This window comes from Zootoca vivipara, chromosome 2 (assembly GCF_963506605.1).
Source record: "Zootoca vivipara chromosome 2, rZooViv1.1, whole genome shotgun sequence".
NCBI lineage: Eukaryota > Metazoa > Chordata > Lepidosauria > Squamata > Lacertidae > Zootoca > Zootoca vivipara.
In genome coordinates, this window is record NC_083277.1 from 9,750,065 (window position 1) to 9,773,389 (window position 23,325).

General features: G+C 43.6%; 2 protein-coding genes across 4 annotated transcripts; both read right to left on the bottom strand.

The window, feature by feature from the left end:
- Nucleotides 1-3,640: 3,640 nt before the first annotated feature.
- LOC132591490 (zinc finger protein 271-like) lies at nt 3,641-15,473 on the bottom strand. 3 transcript variants are annotated; one of them, XM_060270142.1, is made up of 3 exons: nt 15,089-15,473; nt 13,769-13,913; nt 3,641-5,626 (listed from the first exon to the last, which is right to left on the bottom strand). In XM_060270142.1, exons 2-3 carry the CDS (start codon nt 13,797-13,799, stop codon nt 3,789-3,791), a joined length of 1,869 nt encoding a protein of 622 aa, XP_060126125.1. In that variant the 5' UTR covers nt 13,800-13,913; nt 15,089-15,473; the 3' UTR covers nt 3,641-3,788. The 3 variants fall into 3 exon arrangements, with proteins under 3 accessions (XP_060126125.1, XP_060126117.1, XP_060126119.1); XM_060270134.1 differs by lacking the exon at nt 3,641-5,626 and having other exon boundaries at nt 6,636-13,910; nt 15,089-15,360; XM_060270136.1 differs by lacking the exon at nt 3,641-5,626 and having other exon boundaries at nt 6,636-13,913; nt 15,256-15,341.
- A 1,423-nt stretch (nt 15,474-16,896) lies between these two features.
- LOC132591499 (zinc finger protein 271-like) lies at nt 16,897-22,005 on the bottom strand. The gene is made up of 2 exons (XM_060270250.1): nt 21,785-22,005; nt 16,897-20,413 (listed from the first exon to the last, which is right to left on the bottom strand). Exon 2 carries the CDS (start codon nt 20,376-20,378, stop codon nt 17,940-17,942), a length of 2,439 nt encoding a protein of 812 aa, XP_060126233.1. The 5' UTR covers nt 20,379-20,413; nt 21,785-22,005; the 3' UTR covers nt 16,897-17,939.
- Nucleotides 22,006-23,325: the final 1,320 nt, after the last annotated feature.

Consider the following 23,325-nt stretch of genomic DNA (forward strand, 5'->3'; position numbering starts at 1 on the left):
GATAGATAGATAGATATTGAATTTATGTACCATCCTACACCTGGGCGTCTCAGGGTGGTTTACAGAATACAGTAGATAGAAGATAGGCTGGCAGGCAGGCAGTTAGACAGATAATAGACCCTTCCTACAAGAAGCCCGAGGTGGCATAAATGGTTCATGCTCTGCCCCAACTTTATCCACTCAGCAACCCTGTGAGGTAGGCAAGGCTGAGACTCTGCATCTGGACCAAGGTCACCACTGAGCTTCATGGTGTAATGGGGTTTTGAATACATATCTCCAAGGGTTCCAGTACTGTATTACAGTCTTTGGGGGGTGGGGCTGCGGGGAGACAATCCTGGATTGACCAGGTCTGCGAATGTTGCAAAATGTTGTGAAATGACTTTACTTAAAAATAAAAGTGGATCAGCATCATAAACACACTTCAATATGTCACCACTTTAGTGCGGTCGTAATTTAAAGCTGCAAATTCAAACATTTTATGACCTTTTCGTAACAATTCTTAGAAGTTCATACTTAATGAATTTGATAAAATATCAGAATAGAGATATGTAGCATGAATCATTTTTGCTGGTTTTAGATGTTTTGCCTCCACAGGTTTTCAACTTTTGATATTATTTAAGCCTATTATTATTATTATTATTATTATTATTATTATTATTATTATTTTCATTGAGCTGTCTTGGAAGGCAGGATATAAATAACCATATTGATCAGATGCATATAAATAAATAAAGGACACAATAAAGTGAGATGGTGTTGTAAGCCAAAAATGGCTTATCTTCTGAGTTTACGGCCGCCAATAAAACTCAGACACAAGAGGAGTTAGGAGTCCATTGTTGTTTATTGCAAAGCAATAGGTTACAGTCGAATCTTTTCGCAAAACTGTAACCCTGCCCAAGGGTCCGGGCAGGGGTATTTATGAGTTTCAAACAAAGCATTTCAATTTCCACCAATCATATACCTCATTTCATGTTTAATACACATGCACAATAAGCATTGCTGACTAAGCTTTGATTCCCACCATGATCAGTTACACTGTGTTAGTATGCATGTTGGGAATAGTCCCCAAAAACACAGGCAAGAATTCTGGGGCGGGGGGAAGATACAACTCCAGTCCAGAGCGCTGCTGGATCCAACCCAAAACCTCTCGAATCCTGCATCCTGCTTCTCACCACAGCCAGCCAGACTCCTCCACAAAGTCCTCTGCATTAAACTGTCGGAGGCACTAATTCTTCTGAATACCAAGTGCTAGAAACTGCAGGAGAGAAGAGCCTTGTGCTCAGGCAGGTCCTGCTTGCTGGTTTCCCACAGTCATATTGTTGGCCACCATGAGAACAGGATGCTGGACTAGAAGAGCCTTTTGCCTAATCTAGAAGGGCTGGTCTTACATTCTTAGGTCCACAAGGGCAAAGGGGGGGGGCATAATGACAACAGCCTCTTCCCCACTATATGCCCAGCAGTTGGTTCTTAAGAAGGGGGTGCCTGGCATTTCCTCAAAATCTGTACTAGATAATTATGTTCATCTGACATATCTGGAAGGGTGCAGGAAGTTATTAGAAAGTGGCCAGTGGAAAGTGGGGAATATTGTACAAAAACCTGAAGGTAAGGACTGGATTAAGACCTTTAGAGCACCTAAGCACTTACAAGATTCTGGTGCCCCCATAGATACCCAATTCAAACTATAAACAACAATAAACCGTTAAAAAATAATAATCCGAAATGAAACAAAGCCTACAGTAAGATGGAAAATAATGTTTATTTTTGCATACTTCCACTTTATATTTATTTTTTATTGTTGTATATATAGTATGCATTTTTTCCCATTTGTTGCGGGAGCCTTCTTTGTGCAACCTGGTTCAGCTGCACCATATGACTACTGTAATGGTAAATCCAGCAATGGAAAATTTCTGTAATGCCTCCCTAACCTCGACACCCTACGCAAAGCCTTATTTTGCTTAATGGTTAATCCAGCCCTGGTTGGGGGTGAGGACCAGCCCTAACTTCCCCTCAGCTGGCTTTGCACTTCCTTTTTCTCCTTGCGCTTCATGTATTTCCTTACCGTCTCTTTACCCCGGCCTTGGACACTCAAAATGTGTTTTTCCCTACTCCTGTGATTGCAATCTGTTTTGACTGTTTTCCAGAATTTTAAATTGTTGTAACCTACCCTTGGTCCTGCTGTTGAAAAGCAAGTAATAAATGACCGGTAAGAATAGTATTACTATATTCAATAACTTGCCAGACCAGTCAGAATTGATGGTGCCAATTTCGCCTTCCACACTTTAGCGATAATTCTTTTTGCTGCTTTCAGCAAATACGAAACCAGAGCCAGCTACAGCTCCAGCTCCACTACAAACCCTTGTAAAATAATAGCTCAATAATATTATTTTTGGACCGTTTGGTAATAAATACCTGGTCATTCCAAGATAACATTTTGGACAGTAAAGCAATAAGTTTGAATTATCTATTAACTCCAAAATATACGTAAACAGCCTGCGTGTTGACCACCATATCATATATCCTGTGCAGTATGTGTGTGTATGAGAAATTCAATAAAGAATCAGATACTGTTGATATTGCACATATATATATATATTCCTTCCAGCCTACAGATATAATTTGTGGTGGTCTCCTAGCCCAGATCCATTTCTAGCCTTCCAAAGCTAGTTCCTGCTGAATAACTCTCATTCATTTTCACACAAATATTTCCGTTTTAAGATCTATAATTTCATCATTATAGAACATACAGTTGTACCTTGGATCCCAAACGCCTTGGTACTCGGACGTTTTGGCTCCCAAATGCCACAAACCCAGAAGTGAGTTTTCGAACATTCTTTGGAACCCGGACTTCCTGCAGCCAATCAGAAGCTGTGGTTTGGTTTCCAAACATTTTGGAAGTCGAACGGACTTCCAGAACGAATTCCGTACGACTTCCAAGGCACAACTGTATTTTATTATGGCTATGCTCTGCCTCCATTGTTGGAGACAGTAAATGCTTCTTGACAGCAGTTGCTGGAAGCGGCAGCAGAGGAGGGTGTTCTCCTGCTCAAGTCTTACTTTGCAGCTTTCCCAAGGGCATCTGGTTGGCCATTGTAAGAACAGGATGCTAGACTATATGGGCCTGATCCAGCAGCCTCTTCTCATATTCTTAATACCAATTAATCTTTTCTTACATTCTGATGTAAGAGTTGTATTTCAATTACCGTACCTCCCTTTGGAGTCCACAATTTCTTAATTGACCCCTGCTTATTAAGTGCTTCCTGAAGGATCTTACTGCTCTTAGAAAATTAACTGTGCCAAATAAACTACTTTAAGGCTGATGAGAGATTGAAACTTTTTCCCATTAGGAAAATTAATATGAATTGCTTTCATAGCTGCCAAGTCTCCCGTTTTCCCTGGGAAATCCCCGTTTTTCCAGCTGTTCCTAGCTGAAAAAACGAATCCCCCCCCGGTTTATTCTGGCGTGGTGGCCATTTTGGAACTGGGAGGAGCATGCTCAGAAGTGACTTTTGATGCTGCTCTGCCCAGTTCCGAAATGGCTGCAGTGCAACTTCTGGCGCGGCGGCCATTTTGGAACTGGGCAAAGCAGCATCAAAAGTCACTTCTGAGCATGCTCCGCCCAGTTCCAAAATGGCGACAGCGCTACTTCCGGTCTGCTATTTCCGGCCCGGTCCCTTATTTCTCTGACAGCTACTTGGCAGGTATGATTGCTTTGCTCTGTGTGCATTCACTTGTGAGGAAGACAACTATAGCAATCATGGATCAACCCAACGCCTGCTTCCAGGGGATTTCTATGGTTTCTTCACTGAATGGGCTGCCAAATGTTTGAAAAGGTTCGTTTTACGAGTGAAACACTGACCGCAGTCCAAGCACTTGTATGGTTTTTCTCCTGTGTGAGTCAACTGGTGCCGAATAAGTTTTGAGCGTATACCAAAACATTTCCCACATTCAGAACACAGAAACGGTTTCTCCCCTGTGTGCATTTGCTGGTGGCGGATCACAAGGTAACTAAGGCTAAAACATTTGCCGCAATCGGTACACTTATATGGTTTCTCCCCTGTGTGGATCCTCACATGGACAATGAGGTCTCCTTTCTGGCTGAAGCTTTTCCCGCACTCAGAACACTTGTACGGTTTCTCTCCTGTGTGCATTCTCCGATGTTTAGTAAGCTCAGAGTTTGTATTAAAGGCCTTATCACAGTCTGAACACCGATAGGGCTTTTCTCCACTGTGGTTTCTCATATGAATAATGAGATTTTGCTTGTAATTGTAGCTTCTGCCACAGTGCAAGCATCCATAGGGTTTCTCATACGTCTGCGATTGCTCCCCTGAATGGACGATTATATGTTTGAGAAGGCCATCTTTCCGGCTAAAGCTTTTCTTACAGTCCGAGCATTCATATGGTTTCTCGCCCGTGTGGGTTCTCTGATGTCTAAGGAGATCAGAGTTCATAACAAAGGATTTCCCACAATCCAGACATTCATATGGTTTCTTCTCTGAGTGGAACTGCAGGTGTGCTGCGAGTCTCCCTTTCCAGATGAAGCTTTTGCCGCAGTCTGGACATTCGTATGGAGCGTCTCCCGCATGGAGTCTCTGATGTGCAATAAGTTTGTAGTTTGCTTGGAACGATTTGCCGCATTCCAAGCATTTATACGGTTTCTCTTCTGTGTGGATTCTCTCGTGAAGAGCGAGGTTTCCTTTCCGAGTAAATTTCTGCCCACAGTCTGAGCATTCGTATGGCTTCTCCCCAGTGTGGATTCTCCTATGTGTGGCTAAATGAGATTCTTGCCTGAACCTCTTGCCACAGTTCCAGCAGTCGTAAGGTTTGTTTTCTGAGTGGGTTCTGTAATGTTTAAAGACTTCCGAGTTTGTAGTGAAAGATTTCTCGCACTCTGAGCATTTGTACGGTTTCTCCCCGGTATGGGTCCTGGCGTGTGCAACCAGGTTACATTTCTTATTGAAGCTTTTGCCGCATTCTGAGCATTCATGTTGCTTCTCTCCTGTGTGGGTTCTGAAATGTATAATAAAGTCAGAATTCATGCTGAAGCTTCTCCCGCACCCTGAGCACCGATACGGTTTCTCCCCTGTATGACTGCGCTGGTGTCGAAGGAGGTCAGCGTTCTTACAGAATGATTTCCCACAATGCAAACACTTGTACGGCTTCTCTTCTGCATGGATTCTCTCATGCATAGCAAGATTTCCTTTCTGAGAGAAGCTCTTCCCACATACGCTGCATTCATAGGGTTTCTCCCCTGTGTGGGTTCTATAATGTCTAATAAGGTTAGCGTTCCTACAGAAGGTTTTCCCACAGTCTGAGCACTTATACGGCCTCTCTTCTGCAATGTAGGAGCTGTTATCACATTCCGTTGAGGTTACTTGTCCCTCATCTTTCCCTTTTGCCTCCTTGACTGAAATTTCATCCAGGTCTTTGCTGCTTTCTGAACATCTAATTGTTTTATTTAATATCCCGCCGGGATTTCCCACCCATTGTCTCCAAACAGCTTCCACCTTTATAACGCACTGGGTATCTTGCTCTTTGGCCGTCTGCGCTGCTTCCTGGAGTGGCTCCCTCAGCTCAGAGCTCTTCAGCTCTTGGTTCTTGTTAGCTTCCTCGTTCAAAGGCTCCATATCTGAAGGAAAGAGAGATTCAACTGTGAGTCGACACCCTACATCCAGAGATCATGAAACCATTGCCAAAAAGAGAGACAGAGACTGAATACGCCCCATACATTTAAAGCACATTTTCCTCCCCCCAAAAATCCTGGGAACTTCCGTTTGCTTCTCACAGAGCTACAATTCCTAGCAGCCTCAATGAATTACAGTTCCTGGGATTCTTGGGGTGTGTAGGAGCCTGTGCTTTAAATGACGTGCACACAGCCTTGGCCTAGCGACCATGAAGCCTGAGGCAAGGTGAGACAGTCAAGCTACTCTGAAGGGACTATTGCTGAGTGGTATTTCTTATTTATTTGTTTTTAAGTACTTTTTATACCAGCTTTTATACCACTGTCATGGAGGTTCACAATGCTATGAAGTATTAGTATATATTATATCCACACTAAGGGAGCTGCAATGACTGTCCATCAGCTACCAGGCCACATTCAAAGTCTTTTGTGACACACACATAAAAGCCCTGAATAATTTGGAGGCCGGGTTACCTGAAAGACTCCCTACCCCTGAAGAGACCCTGTAATAACACATCAACGACCTGAGGAAAATTTTATTCGTGACACTGCACCCTACAGAGTATCACAAGGCAGAGCTATTTCTATATCTATTTGATAGATTTTGTGTGTGTGTGTGTGTGAGAGAGAGAGAGAGAGAGAGAGAGAGAGAGAGAAGGAGCAAGGGAGGTTTCTAGCTAGAAGTAACTGAAAGTGAGATTGCAGCCTTGGAGCATGATTCTGCCACAGCTTTTCCTCTTGGAAGTTCCTTGTAGGCATAACCCTTTAGTAAGATTCTGCTTGTATATCTTTAAATAAAGCCAATGGTACTAAGACGCCTAAAGGCTAAAGACACACCATACATTTAAATCACACGGAATCCCAGAAACTGTAGTTTCCCCATCACAGAGCTACAATTCCCAGCACCCTTTACAAGCAACAATTCCCAGACTTCTTTGGAGGGAGTCGTGTGCTTTAAAGGTGCTTTAAATGTGTGGTGTGTGAGCAGCCTGTCTTCGGGGCTCTCAAAGGGGCATTTATTGCATATTGCTGTGTATACACTAAATATTTAGTGCACAGGAGAGACACATTCTTTCCTTCAAAAGAATTCTGGGCATTGCAGTTTCCACCCCACAGAGTTACAATTATCAGCAACCCTTAACAAACTTCAGTGCCCAGAATTCATTAAGGGAAAGACTGTGCTTTAAAGGTGTAGCGTTCACACAGCCCTAGTCTCTTGAGTAGCATCTCTTAACAGCTATAAATACTGTGGCATCAGAAAATATTTGAGAAATAGCTGTGAGTTCTTCCCGTTCTGTTCTGTCCTCACTACCGTGCCTGGTGACCTAGGTAGTTCGACATACAGCTAAACCTTCTTGTCTTCGACGGAAGGAAAGAGACTGTTTTTTACTTTTAATCCTATACTTTATTAACAGTCAAGGACAAGGTAAAATAAATCAAATAAGACAAATAATAAGTGTGAAGACAAGTATTAAATGAGGTAAAACAACGATACTATCTTGCAGGTGGAGAACATGTAACAGCACTCCCTCTGGTACCTCGCACCACTGAACTCCTCCTCTCTAACCCCTCAGGCCAACTGTCAGCAACTGTCAGCAACTGCCGTTCTTGCAATATTCTTTTTGGCCAGTAGGTGGAGCCGAGCTACCCAGTACAATACTAAATACATTTATGTATACAAACTATACAAACTAAATACATTTATGAACTTTGCCCGTGCCAAAGGCATGACACTCCCCGCTTGGTATCAACAGATACCACTATTTGATTCCCCCGATGACAACAGTAGAACCAGTTCAGAGACTGGTCTAAGAAACAACTTTGTTTGTTGGTTTTTGCATACTTTAATTTCCACTTTCCTGACTCTTCCATCTTCACTTGGAAAGACTTTGGTGATGCAGGCTAATGGCCATTCATTCCTTTGAGACTGACAGTCTTTAACAAGAACGATGTCACCAATGTTTAGATTAGGCTTGGCAGTTTGCCATTTAGATCTTGATTGTAGCATAGAGATGTACTGCTTCTTCCACCTATCCCAGAAGGTGTTTGCAAGACTTTGAACCTGTCTCCATTGACGCAAATGCAAGTCTTTGTTAGTGAACTCACCAGGAGGTGTACTGACTACTTCAATTTTTTGAGTAAGGAGAGTTGCCGGTGTCAACAAAAAGGGTTCTTCTGGGTCATTGGAGAGAGGGGTTAAAGGTCTGGCATTAATAATTGCTGCAACTTCTGCCATGAAGGTTGTCAGACTCTCGTGAGTAAGCCTAGTATTCCCTATTTGTAGGAAGATGGAATCTAAGATTCTACGAGCCACTCCTATCATTCTTTCCCAAGCTCCTCCCATGTGGGAAGAATGCGGTGGATTGAAGGTCCATGTACAAGCTTGACTGCTCAAATATCTTTCTACTTGTTTTGTGTCTAAGTTTGAGAGAATGCTCAGTTCTTTGGTGGCACCAATGAAATTAGTGCCTCTGTCAGAGCGAATGTTTTTTACAGGGCCTCTAATAGCAATAAAACGTCTTAAAGCATTAATAAAGCTAGACGTGTCCATAGACTCAATCACTTCGATGTGGACAGCTCTAATAGACATGCAGGTGAACAAGACTGACCAGCGCTTGCTGCTTGCATAACCTCCTCTAGTACGACGTGCGGAAACAGACCAGGGGCCGAAGACATCGAGGCCTACATTGGTAAAGGGAGGGTCTGTGCTGAGTCTGTCAGCTGGAAGATTGGCCATCTTTTGTGTTTGAAGTATGCCACAAAGCTTACGGCAAGTAATACATTTATAAATTTCAGTACTCACAAGCCGTTTGGCTCCCACTATCCAAAAACCAGCAGAACGTAAAGCTCCTTCTGTAAATAGACGTCCTTGATGTCTGACTTGGTGGTGGTAATGCAGTACAATCAGAGAAGCGATGTGGTGCTGGCCAGGTATAATTAGAGGGTTTCTTTCATTCAACTCTAATTTAGCTTGCTTGAGACGACCACCTACTCTTAACAGGGCATTTCGACCGAGGAATGGGTCAAGTTTCCTAAGAGTACTGTCCTTAGGGATAACCTTTTTGTTCAAGATACAGTTAATCTCTCTGGCATAGACTTCATGTTGCACAATGCCAATGATCACATTTTGCGCATGTTGATGCTCTGATGGTGTGCGGATGTTGGGACACAGATGCCAGCCTTTACAATTACTCTCTACTGAAGGTGTGACATGTTTAAATGAATGAGCTATGTGGGTTAGGCTAACAATGGCTCTAATGAGTGACTTCCAGGTCGAGAATCTACTGAACCTGTGAGACTCGAGATGACTGACTGTAGTTATTGTCTGAAGTGCAGAAACTTCAGGACGGACTTCAGAATCAAGGTCTGAGTTCACTAGTTCAAATATGTCATTCTGAGGGGCAGTCAGCTCTGTCTTGTACAAGAAAGCAGGTCCTGTCAACCATGTGGTGTTTTTGAGATGACCAGCTGCAACAGCCCTTGTAGCGTGATCTGCAGGATTGTGTTCAGTAGGTACATAATGCCATTGAGTTGGACAAGTGGATTTCCTAATCCGTAGAATTCTGTTGTTAACATAGACATAAAAGCGTCTACTCTCATTGTAGATATACCCTAACACTACCTTACTGTCGGTGTAGAATTCAGCATCTTTAAGATTGATGTTCAGTTCCGAAGTGACAAGTTCGGCTAATTCAACCGCTAATACTGCAGCACACAGTTCTAACCTGGGTATAGTGTGCTCAGGATGAGGAGCAAGTTTTGCTTTGCCCATGACAAATCCTAAATGGCACTGTGCCTCACAATATACAGTTCTCAAGTAAGCAAAAGCAGCTATTGCTTTGGTAGAGGCATCAGAAAATATACAGAGTTTTTGGTTTCGTACTTTCGTGGAGGGTATGGTTGCGTATGGGCGTACAACCTGGAGTTCAGCCAAAGCAGCTAGGGAATTTTTCCAGTTCACCCATGAGATTTTTTTTCAGGGGGTAGTGGAGCATCCCAGTCAGATGTCCCACGAGTTAAGTCCCTAAGTAATGCTTTACCTTGTATAGTGACAGGAGCTGCGAAACCTAGTGGGTCATACAGACTGTTTACCGCAGATAAGATACCCCTGCGAGTAAAGGGTTTTTCATCTGTATTTACCTGGAAGGTAAAGGAATCTGCTTTCAGGTCCCAAAGCAGACCAAGACTGCGTTGGATAGGTAAAGAATCCGTTCCCAAATCCAAATCTTTTAGCTCGTTGGAGTGATCTTGAGTAGGAAAAGCTTCCATTATAGTTTTACTATTTGAAGCAATCTTGGAGTCTGAGGTTAAAGCAGGCAAACATCTGCTGCGCTCTTTTAAGGAGACTGATTGCGGACTCAGTTGAAGGCAGAGATTTTAAGCAGTCGTCCACATAGAAATTCTTCTCTACGAGTTGTCTAACATCTGTGCCATGCACTGCTTCTCCCTCACGTGCCGAATGTCTAAGTCCATAGATAGCAACTGCGGGAGAGGGGCTGTTACCGAAGATGTGTACCTTCATGCGGTACTCTATGATGTCTTTAGAGAAGTCATTGTCTCTGAACCAGAAAAATCTCAAGAAATTTCTGTCTTCCTCTCTAACAAAGAAGCAATGGAACATCTGTTGAATATCTGCTGTGAAGGCAATAGAGTCTTCTCTGAAACGAAGGAGTACTCCTAAAAGTTTATTGTTGAGATCTGGTCCTGTCAAAAGGACGTCATTTAAGGAGATACCTTCAAATTTGGCACTGGAGTCAAATACTACTCTAATCTGGCCTGGCTTTTTGGGGTGGTACACTCCAAATATTGGCAGATACCAACACTCTTCGGAGTTTTTGAGGATGGGAGCTATTTCCGCATGACGGTTTTTAAATATCTTGTCCATAAAGGAGAAGAAATGATTTCTGATCTCTGGCTTCCTTTGTAAATTGTGTCTGAGAGAAGAGAGGCGTTTGAGCACCTGATCTCTGTTATTAGGTAGCCGTCGTCTCTGCGGTTTAAAGGGAAGGGGTGCGACCCAGCTATTTGTATCATCTTTAACAAATTCCCGTTCCATAGTCCGTAAAAACATTTTATCTTCTATAGACATTGCCACCTTATTGTCGTCCCTGGTTCTTTGAAAGACTGTACACCCTAGATGATCTGTGTCGCTGTCACAACCGACGTCCTCGTTAGGGAGGTTGACGACAGGGCAAATTGAATGATTTTTTTGAGGTAATTCCTTTATAATGAAGTGGTTGTGACATGGTTGGAAAAGAGAAGGGCGACCATTCTCTAATGTATTTGTGAGCATGCTGTTGACAGAGTTTGGTTTGTGCATGCTTCCAAGGCAGACGTCTCCTATAATGACCCATCCTAAATCCAGCTTCTGGGCGTAAGAGGCATTGTGAGGACCATTAATCTGGGCTCTTGCTTTATGGACTTCTAAGATATCCCTCCCCAGGAGTAAAATAATCCGAGCCTGCGGGTCTAGTTGAGGTATTAGATTCACTATGCGTTTTAAATGTGGGTGGTGACGTGCTGCATCTGGGGTCGGAATCTCAGATCTTTGATCGGGAATCTGGTTGCATTCAATGAGGGTTGGTAGAGTTAAAGAAGTTTGGCCGTCTAAGGACTCTACTTTGTAGCCGGATGCTCTTCTCCCCGCTGTCTCAACGTTACCTGAACACGTTTTCAAGGAGTATGGAAAGCTAGGGCCTTTGATATCAAACATATCAAAGAAGGTTGGGCTGGCTAGAGACTTATTACTCTGGTCATCTAGAATGGCATATAGTTTGATGGCTTTATTCCTGTTACCTACAGGGTAGACTCTAACTAAACAGATTTTGGAGCAAGACTTGCCAGTTATGGTTCCTTTACAGACCTCAGTGCATTTTGAGGTAATCTCTGGCGTAGTTGTAGGAGTGTGTTTTTGCTCCCCGCCATGCTCAGTGAAGCTGTCTGTGTGTTGTAAGGACCATGGGGCAGACCCAGGGTGTAGAGCCGTATTGTGATCTGAACTATCACATTCTCGGCATCGCAGACTGACCTTACAATCCTTAGATAAGTGAAAGGCTGAGCAGCACTTGTAGCAAAGGTTGTTCTGCTTCAGGAAGGCCTTACGTTCTTCTAAAGGCTTCTCTCTGAAGGTTCTACAATTCTGCAGAGGATGAGGCTTGCGGTGTAGAGGACACTGTTTATCAGGATCCTTAATTCTTGCCTCCGTGAGAGAAGAGCTAGCAGACCTGAAAGGAGAATCTGGAGAGTCTACATTAATTTTGTGTACTGATATTGGGGGCTTGTTCAGTCCGTGGGAAATAACACTTGACAGTGAGAAATCAAAACTGGGATCATTCCTCATCTTAGCTTGTTGGTTCACAAAATCCACAAAAACAGAAAAGGGAGGATATGGAACGTTGTGTTTTCTCTTAAATTTAGAACCATGTGCAATCCATTGTTCTTGTAGATTGTAAGGTAACTTTTGTACAATGGGGTTGACACCTCTAGCTGTGTCTAAAAACGTAAGTCCAGGTAAGTCTCCTTCAGATTTAGCTACTTGAAGTTCCATTAGTAAATCACTCAATTCTCTGAGTTTCTGGTAAGCTTTGGCAGGTATCTTAGGAAAACTATCGAGTCTTTTAAATAGTGCGTTCTCTATAGCTTCTATTGAACCGTAACACTCCTCAAGTCTATTCCAAATCATTTTAAGGCCGATGCCTGGGTAATTAATGTTTATTGTTCTAATTCTTTTGGCGTGTTCGGCAGACTCTTTACCAAGCCACTTGACTAAGAGGTCCATCTCTTCCCAGCACGATAGGTCTAGGCCTTCGATAGCATTTTGAAAGGAAGCGCGCCAGGCTCTGTAACTTTCAGGTTGGTCGTTAAACTTTTCAAGTCCTTTTGTGACTAGTTCACGTTTAGCAAGGAACTTGGCAAAGTCTATTGTGGTTGGATCAGTGTGGTGAGGGTCACTATGATGCAAAGGTATGGGATAATCGTACCTTTCTGATGGTTCTGATTTCATGTGATCTCTGTTGTACCGCTCCGGCTTGAAGGTTGAGTTTGCCGGGTTGCTCAGAGTAATAGGCTTGTCTCTGTTTTGCAGCAGCACCGTGTAAAAGTCTTGGGTTGCCGTTTTGATGTCCTCTTCTCTAGGTTGTTGCAGAGGTACATAGTCACTTGATTTGGAATGCTGATAAACGTACTCTGAAGTCCGTTGCAGGGGATCTTGTAGTCCCAGATCTGGGCTGAGTACACTGTTGCGTTCACTGACAGGAATTAAACTCGCTTCTAAGGCGTCTGCCTCAGCTATGGCGGCTGCTGTTTCTTTTTCTACAATGAGTTTTTCTAGGCTTGCTTCCAACCTAGCCTTTTCCTGTTTCATCTTTATTTCTTGCTCTGCGAAGGCTGCTCGTGTTTTAGCCGCTTCAGCCTTGGCGCGAGCGATGGCGAGTGCATTACTCACAGTGGAAGATTTAGAAGTACCAGAGACTTGGGACCTTGCCTTTCCCGAAGATGCCCGACTCTGAGACATGTTGTTAAGGAGATGTCTGACTGTTTAGAGCTTGCTATTGCTATTGTCGTATGCAGGCGTGTGCGTTGACAGAATAGCAGGTCTGTGTAGTCTTATCTCTTTCCACTTGCTGGAAAGCCGTTGTTTTACTGTTCTGTCCTCACTACCGTGCCTGGTGACCTAGGTAGTTCGACATACAGCTAAACCTTCTTGTCTTCGACGGAAGGAAAGAGACTGTTTTTTACTTTTAATCCTATACTTTATTAACAGTCAAGGACAAGGTAAAATAAATCAAATAAGACAAATAATAAGTGTGAAGACAAGTATTAAATGAGGTAAAACAACGATACTATCTTGCAGGTGGAGAACATGTAACAGCACTCCCTCTGGTACCTCGCACCACTGAACTCCTCCTCTCTAACCCCTCAGGCCAACTGTCAGCAACTGTCAGCAACTGCCGTTCTTGCAATATTCTTTTTGGCCAGTAGGTGGAGCCGAGCTACCCAGTACAATACTAAATACATTTATGTATACAAACTATACAAACTAAATACATTTATGAACTTTGCCCGTGCCAAAGGCATGACACGTTCCCTTACCTGCACAGACTGCAGTTTGGTCAGGGGACATGAGATCGTCCTCACAGCAAGAGTCTGTCCACTCACCAGCCTCAGACCTCAAGGAAACCTGGCTCCTTTTTCATGGTTCTCCATTTTAACCTCTTTCATGTTGGGTCTTAACCTGCTGAGTTGAAGAATTTATTTATTTTAATTTTTTGCTTTATTAAATTTATACCCCTCTTCCCAAAGGAGCCCAGGGCAGCAAACAACAAGTGATACACACACACACACGAAAAAAAAATCCAATCCTGTGGCAGACTGGGAAAGATATTCAGTAGGTGCTGAAAAGACAACAGAGGCAACACCTTTATAATAATCAACAAGAGGGCATTCCAAACAGCAGGCACCACAACACTCAAGGCCCAATTTCTTCATTATTCCTCCTCTTTTATTGCTGCATTTATATCCCACCTTTCCCCAAGAAGTTCAAGGGGATGTGACCTGTGAGATAATTTAGGCTGAGAGATTGTGACTGAGCCCAAGCTCACCCAGTTAGTATCATGGCTGAGTGGTCCCCAAGGTCTTAGTCCAGCTCTCCAGTGTGGTATACGTAGTAGTTAAGAGAGGTAGACTCGTAATCTGGTGAACTGTTCCAATTATCTTTTGAGGGACGCCATGACTGTGGCATCCTACCGATATAAATATAGTGCAGATGAGGCTTGAGTGACCTTCATTCGGTCATGGTCTCTCATTCTGGGGTTCCTCTAAGGGTTGTTGTGAGGATAAAACGGGGGGGGGCTATTGGGTTGTTGTTTTCATTTTTATTATCTATTTTGTGGTTTTATATCTTGATTTTATTCTGTGAACTGCCCTGAGACCCCCGGGTATAGGGCGGTATATAAATTCAATAAATAAATAAAAATAAATGAACACTCCACCACAGGCCAAATATAAATGAGGGGGGAAATACAATCCAAAATTTGCCCCCTCCCTCTAAATGTAAGCATCTTAGCAGGGAAATCCTAGATAACGGTAAACAGAGAAAGTTTTTGTAATAGCTAAAGATATTATGTCATGAAAAGGTTTGAGTAAAAACACTGTGGAGGTGGGGGTGGGAAGTCAATTTTTGAAACAATGTAATTATTGCTATGAATATTATTGTGAAAATGTTTGATTTTGTTAATATATTGCAAAAAGAAAAAAACCCAAAACAAAACAGGGCAGTCCACGCAGAAGGAAGCCCCATTGAGTTCAGCTGCATCTACTCCTGGACTTTCAAACAATGGATATCAAGACCCTGGGTTTCTTTTCTTTTCTTTTTAAACTGCCTGGGAACCGAAGTAAATGCAATGTACTCACTCGGCAGGACTTGGAATGCAGAAGAATAGGAAGGAGGAAACCCCACTGCCAACGCCTGTGTTCCGGAAGATCACCCACCTTCACTCCCTAGGTTTGTCCCCTCTGGGCACCCTTCCCTTCCCCTCTTGCTCTGCTTTCCCTAAATAGACTCCTGCTGTGCAACTCACCTCCTCCTGCAGCTGTTCAAAATTTGCCTGGACCAAGGAGGCGGGGCCAGGAAGAGGCTCTTTTCCCATCCAGCATTCCAAAGCCTTTCTAGGAACGAGCCTCTGTCACTTTAACTCTTTTCAGGGTCTCAAAGGTCCCCATCTGCAGCATTATTCCACTTTTAATCAGTTACGGCTTCCCCCAAACAATCCAAGTTTTTGTTAAGGGTGCTGAGAGACCCCTATACCTCTCACTGAGCTATCACAGTGGGATTTGGTTTAGGAGTTTTTGTTGGTGGTCAAGATTTAATTTAGGAGATTATTTTTATTTTTGCTGTGCTTGGTATTTTTTATTGCTTTGTGTTTCTTTTGTTATACCTAATTTGGAATTACACAAGGATTCATTTTATTGTACATTTCTTGATACACTTCATTTAATACTTACGGCTTCTTAAATTTTGTTATGTTTTTTGTTTAGAGAAAAGGCATGGTGTGAAGAAATTTGGCTAGGGATAATATTTCTCCCTCTCCCACAACACTGAAAAGTAGGGGCATCCAAGAAAGCAAAAGGGAAGGCAATTCCAGACAAAGGGAAACACTTCTTCACAAAGCGCATAGTTAAACTAAGGAACTCACTGCCCCAGGAGGCAGTGATGGAGGCCAAGCCCTTTTCCTAGACAGGTCACCCAAACCTTCCCCACTCTGTCAATTTCTGATGGAACCAGCCCTGACCCAGCTGTTAAAACATTTCAAGACAAGGGATGACAATATAGGATAGATCCACTCACAAAAACATCTGGCACAGTATTACAGAAATAAGCCATACAGAAGCTTTTTTTAAAAAAATGATTGAAACATGTCTGCATGTACTTTATTAAAGGGTTTTAATTAATACTGTTTGGCTGCAATCCTCTACCCACTTCCTTGAACGTAAGCCCCATTGTGCCCAGTGAGGCTCACTTCTCAGTAGACATGCCTAGGACAGCAGTTTCAATGAGTATATATTATTTGCTTTATCAAGGATCAGGAACCCACCAGATATTGATAGACATCTACAGTTTCCATCATCTCTGGCTAATGGATGAGGCAGATGGGAGTTGGAGGTCAACCATATCTGGAGGGCTATAGGTTCCCAATCCCTGCACCACATAAACCACCAACAGAACTCCATTAGGACTCAAAGATGGGCTGCCAATTATGTTACTTGATTTTATCATTAACCAAGGAAATATATGCATACACATGTTTATCATACCTGCCAAGTTCCTTCTTGAAAAATAAGGGACCGGACCGGAAGTAGCAGACCGGAAGTAGCGCTGCCGCCATTTTGGAACTGGGCGGAGCATGCTCAGAAGTGACTTTTGATGCTGCTTTGCCCAGTTCCAAAATGGCCGCCACACCAGAAGTCACGCTGCAGCCATTTTGGAACTGGGCAGAGCAGCATCAAAAGACGGATTTTTTTTGTTTCCCCCCCGGTATATTCTGGCGCGGCAGCCATTTTGGAACTGGGCGGAGCATGCTCAGAAGCGACTTTTGATGCTGCTTTGCCCAGTTCCAAAATGGCCGCCACACCAGAAGTCACGCTGCAGCCATTTTGGAACTGGGCAGAGCAGCATCAAAAGTCGCTTCTGAGCATGCTCCGCCCAGTTCCAAAATGGCTGCCGCGCCAGAATATACCGGGGGGGAAACAAAAAAAATCCGTTTTTTCGGCTGGGAACAGCTGGAAATACGGGAGACTTGGCAGCTATGATGTTTATACGCCTGTGTACATGGAGCACTAATAATAATAATAATAATTTTATTATTTGTACATCGCCCATCTGACTCAGTTGCCCGATCCACTCTGGGCAGTTTCCAACAGAACAGAAAAACACAGTAAAACATCAAACAGTAAAAGCATCCCTATATAAGGCTGTCTTCAGGTGCCTTCTGAATGTCATATAGCTGTGTATTTCATTGACATCTGATGGGAGGGCATTCCACAGTCACTACAAAAAAGGCCCTTTGCCTGGTTCCCTGTAACTTTATTTCTCACAGAGAGGGAACCACCAGACAACCCTCCGTGCTGGACCTCAGTTTCCAGGCTGGATGATGGAGATGGAATATTCCTTTGGGTATACAGGGCAGAAGCTGCTTAGGACTTTAAAGGTCAACACCAACACTTTAAATTGTGCTCGAAAACATACTGGGAGCCCACGTAGATCCTTTAGAACCAGTGCTCTATGGTCCCGGTGGCTGCTCCCAGTCGCCAGTCTAGCTGCCACATTCTGGATTACCTGTAGTTTCTGAATCACCTTCAAAGGTAGCCCCTCGTACAGCACATTGCAGTAGTCCAAGCGGAAGATAAGCACATGCCACTTTGGCGAGACAGTTGTCAGGCAGGTAGGGTCTCAGCCGGGGTACCAGATGAAGCTGGTAGACAGCTGCCGTGGACACATAATTACAGTAACCTGCACCTGGGCAGAGTTACCCCATTCAGGACCAGGGAGTCTGTCACATCTGCCTGCTCCCTGCCCCCCAGAAACAGTACTTCTATCTTGTTGGGATTCAACCTCAACCCATCAACCGCCATTCCTCCTCCAGATACTCACACAGGGCATTCACCACCCTCACTGGTTTCACACTTCCTAACATTTGGCCTTCTTGAGTCTAAGCATCTCCTACAGTGTAATTTCTCTAATATGCGGTAAACGTCCATGCACGTTTCAACAAAGTATCTTCTCCCAATAGGAGGATTCCTCCAAGGCTGTCTCTGAGTGGATTCTTCTGTGCTTAATAAGAACAAGAAGATCAGTGAAACTTTCCCCACATTCTGGGCATTCCTGCGGTTTCTCCCCTGCATGCATTTCCATATGCTCGACAAGATTATTTTTGTGAGGGAAACTTTTCCCACAGTCTGGGCATTTGTGGAGCTTCTCTGACGTGTGGCTTCTCGCATGTACCACAAGGTTTCTCTTGTGAGTGAAACTCTGCCCGCATTCCAAGCATTTATACGGTTTCTCTCCTGAGTGGATTTGCTGGTGCTGAACGAGGTGATAACTTATCCCAAAACTTTTCCCACAGTCTGAGCAGTTATATGGTTTTTCTTCTTGGTGGCTTGCAGTGTGTTTGACAAGGTTCCTTTTGTGAGTAAAGCACTGTCCGCAGTCTGGGCACTGATAGGGTTTCTCCCCTGTGTGGATTTGCTGGTGTCTAATCAGGCAAGAGCTCAGACTAAAACATTTCCCACAAATAGTGCATTTGTACGGCTTCTCCCCCGTGTGGGTCCTCTTGTGGGCAACCAGGCCTCCCCTCTGGGCGAAGCTTTTCTCACAATCGGAGCACTTGTACGGCTTCTCCCCCGTGTGCATTCTCCGATGTTTGGTAAGTTCAGAGTTTGTGTTGAAGGTTTTACCACAGTCTGCGCATTTAAATCTCTTTTCTCCAGTGTGAGTTCTCCTATGCACAATGAGGTTCTGTTTGTAATTGTAACTCCTGCCGCAGTGCAAGCATTCGTATGGCTTTTCCTGAATGTGCAGTTCTGTCCCAGAATGGATTACCAGGTGTTTGAGCAGGCCGTCTTTCCGACTAAAGCTTTTATCGCAATCTGAGCATTTATACGGTTTCTCTCCTGTGTGAGTTCTCTGGTGTCTAAGGAGATCAGAGTTCATAATGAAGGATTTCCCACAAATGGAGCATTCATACGGCTTCTTCCCGGAATGGAAGTGCATGTGGGCAAGGAGGCTCCCTTTCCGGCTGAAGCTTTTACCGCAGTCTGAGCAATCATAGGGCATCTCCCCAGTGTGAAGCCTCTGATGCTCTATGAGCTTAGATTTTGCACGGAAGGATTTCCCACAATCCAAGCATTTATACGGCTTCTCTTCCACGTGGGTCCTCTGATGAAGAATAAGGTTCCCTTTCTGGGCAAAGCTTTGCCGACAGTCTGGACATTTGTAGGGCTTCTCCCCAGTGTGGATTCTCAGGTGTGACACGAGGTGGGCTTCCTGACTAAAGGTTTTGCCACAGTCCCAGCAGTCGAATGGTTTGTTTCCTGGGTGAGTTCTCTGATGCCTGTACATTTCAGAGTGTGTCCTGAAGAATTTCCCACACTCTGGGCATTTGAATGGCTTTTCCCCTGTGTGTATTCTGTGATGTCTAATAAGGTCTGCATTCACACTGAAGGACTTCTCGCAATCCAAGCACTTGTATGGTTTCTCCCCAGTATGGCTTCTCTCATGAACCACAAGATTTCCCTTCTGAGCAAAGCTTTTCCCACAGTCCAAACACTTAAAAGGTTTCTCCCCAGTATGGATTCTCACATGCGTCTCTAGCTTAAATTTCTTATCAAAAGTCTTGCCACAGTCTGGGCATTTATGTGGTTTCCCTCCCGTGTGGGTTCTGTGATGTTTACGAAAGTCAGAGTTCCGAGTGAAGGATCTCCCACAGTCTAAACATTTATATGGTTCCTCCCCTGTCTGGGGTTGGGGACGTCCAAGTACAGTGTTGTGGGGGCAGGATTTATTGCATTCTGAGCACATAAACATTTTGTCTTCTGTGTAGATTCTCTCATTAACAGAGAGGTCTCCGTTCTGAGAGAAGCTCTTCCCACAGATGGTGCATCTAAGTGGGTTTCCCCCTGTGTGCACCTTCATATGCACAAGCAACTGGTTTTTTGTTTCACAGCTCTTCCCACAGTCCGAGCATTGAAACGTTTTGCATCCTGTGTGGGTTCCATAATGCTTGATAAAGCCAGCATCCATACCAAAGGAGTCCCCAAAGTCCAAAGATGTGTATATTTTCTCCTTTGCAGTATGATCCCATTGATTTTCAGAGGTCATACAGGAGGAGTTTCCATCGTCTGAGCATCCATACAATGTCACTGCCGTAAAGTTCCTCCCACAAGTAATGAGGTCTGCATTCTTCTCTTCTTCTAAAATTACTAGTCCCTTGTCTTTTTCCATCTCTCCCTGGGCCGAGATTTCGCTTTGGTCCTTGAAGCTTTCCTCACCCAGGGTGGACTCATCCATTCCCAACCCCAAGGTCTTCCCCTGTTGTCTCGACAATCCATGTTGCTGTTCAGCGGCTTCTGCCTTGGCATGGCACTGAGATAAGGTCTCTTCCAATGGCTTCACCAATATCTCAATCTGTTTCTGTTGTTGAGACATTTCTACCTTGAGATTATTCTTCACGTCTCCATTATCTGATGGAAGGAAGAGAGAAGACAGTGTGAATCATGCCTGAAACATGATGACTGATGATAATGTTAACTGAGCTACAAAATAAATCATGTAACAAATCAAATATGAGACTCTGTCCCCTGCTCACTTAACTTGTCCACCAACCATCCTCACCAAAGCCACTCTCTTCTTTCACTCCTCACCAAAGCAACAAATTAATATAATATAATATAATAATATAATATAATATAATATAATATAATATAATATAATATAATAATAGTATATTGTACAAAAAATATAAAGTAAGCACAAGAGTCACAATCATAATAAAAAAGAAAGGAACTCCTATCATTATAGCTCTTTGGTTACTACAATGCACAATCCTGATTATAAGGTTAGTAATTAGACTCCTATTTTGCTCTTGATTTTATAAGTTCCAAGTTTTTACAGCTGCCAAATATGGAGAGATTCCTGCACATTAGTCTGGTTTGTGTGTGAAATAAAAAGGTGCCACATTCTGTAAAAACCACTTATTTAGCTCTCTCTAATCTCCTCTTGTTCAATGGGATTCACATCTGAATAGACATACATAGGATTGTGGCACATACTCCCAAGTTAGTCTGTACATAATGCGGTCATAGCCAGGCTTATGTCAAAACATGCTGGGAAGAGAAATTCTTCATATTTAATCCTCCTCATTATCAGTGATATATAATGTCAGTCATACTCTGTATAAAGCCATTAGAATCAATGCCCTAAATAAATCGTTTTCAACTCTAACTAACGTTACCTATCAGTCACCCATGTATAAGTATTCTGGATTACGATGTTTTGATGCTGTTTTTCAATGCTGTGCAAAAAAGAAAGAAAGATAAATCTAATGACCTTAAATAGTTCAAACCCCAATTGTCCTTTCTCTGACTTCCTACCCCCCCAAAGCCCAAGACTGCTGAAATTCCTTGTATTAAAGATGCCATAACCCAAACCCTGTTCTCCTTGGCATGTGGCCACTCTGATTGAAGGGTGCCAATAAACTGTAGTGATCTCATTCACTAGAGAGCTCAGTTGGTTAGAGCATGGTGCTGATGACACCAAGGTTGCAGGTTCCATCCCCACAAGGGACAGCTGCATATGCCTGCATTGCAGGGGGCTGGACTAGATGATCCTCAAGGGTCCCTTCCAACTCTGCAAATTCTATGGTTATACCATATCTGTGTTTACTTGGAAGTCAAGCCCCCACCGAGTTGTGGGCTTGATCCTGAATAAATACGCGCGAGATTGCAAGCTTATGCACCTTCACATGGAAATGCACCCTACTTAGTTCATGTGGGCTTACTTCTGAGTAGAATACGCAGGGGATTGTTCCCTCCCACCGAAAACCATAGGCATACCTGCTTTGACATGAAGCCCGCTGGGTTCAGGTGGGATTACTCTTGGGTAAAATGCGCAGCGGCTTGTTCTGCCTGACCCCCCCAACCCCTGCACACGTGCCCAGTCGCGTGCGCAAGCGGCATTATCCAGCCGTGTACTTAAAGGAAACGCAGCTCAGCTACGGGAGATCCGCAAGCACCTTTGGGCTCCTCCGACTTGCTTCTCCCGCAGCCACGGGGTGTAAAAGGGACGAGCGCAGACAAAAGGAGCTTCCCCTTTAAACAGCAGAGGAGGACGAGAAAGAGACCAGGCCGCTCTAGGAACCGGCGCTCGGTCGATTTAACTCATAGGAGGCGGGTTCAGTTCAGTTCTGCGTGTGGCTCCGTGGCTGCCTGAGCTGAGCTGAATTTTAAAGCTGGGGTTTCTCGTTTTCTCGTCTGTTTATTATTCTGTGACTGTAGCTGCCCTTCAATTTTTGTATGGCTTCTAAGCTGGGTCACAGTTGCGTGAATTGTTATTTAAAAAGTTAATAAAAACAGAATTGTAGAGTCGGGAGGGAGTCCGAGGGTCATCTAGTCCAACCCCCTGCAATGCAGGAGTCTCAGCTAAAGCATCCATGGCAGATGGCCAGCCATTTTTTTTAAAAAAAAACCTCTTCCCAACAGAACTAGAAGAAAAGTCTCCTTCAGATTTCCCACCATTCCCTGATTATTTACAAGCCAGATGGACAATAAAGACTTGTTTGTTTCAAGCTGCGTTTCTTAATAAGTGCCGTATTTTTATTATTAGCAATTAAGAGAATTGCAGCTTATATTTCATACATAAATAAATGTATTTCTAAATACAACTAGCCGTAGTGTCCATTCTACCTTTTTCTGTGTTTATAGTGTGCCCCTTCGCCCTGGAATCAGTTCACACAAAGGGTGAGCTATAAATATTCTTAATAATAAACAAATCACTACTGAGGTGCCCTCACAATTGTGAAGACCGAAGGTTGGGTGGTTTCTTTCACTTGAAGGATTTTTATCCAGACTCTCAACCGTTACCAAGACATTTGAAAGGGACCACAGGACTTAGACATAATGTGGTTGAGTTGGTGTCAAGCAGGTTTCTTTATTAGACAGGAGCATATTAAGCAGCAAGCCCTACAAGATCTCACACCACTTGAGCTGTTGTGTCTTGTATTTATATTTTACTTCTTAGTGCTGACATGGGCTCTGCAGAGGGCCTGAAACAAATGTGGAAGTCAGGTTGGAATATTTTGATTGAAGAAAAATTGCTGGAATTCTACACGATTAAAGTTCCAATTTAAATCAGTATCATCTACTATGAGGGAACAAGCATTAAAAATAGCATAAAGATTATATGAGACCCCTAAGATTGTCTTCCAAAAACACGGTTTTAACAATGAGTCCATAGGTGACTGTGGAGGCCAATTCTGGATCCACACATCCTTCCACAGTGGGGACATTGGTTTCCAGGTGGGAGTTAATTACGGTGTGGATTTGCCAAGCGTGCCTTCCTCTTAGCACGTTTCTCCCTTGCGTCCTGAGTTCGAGTG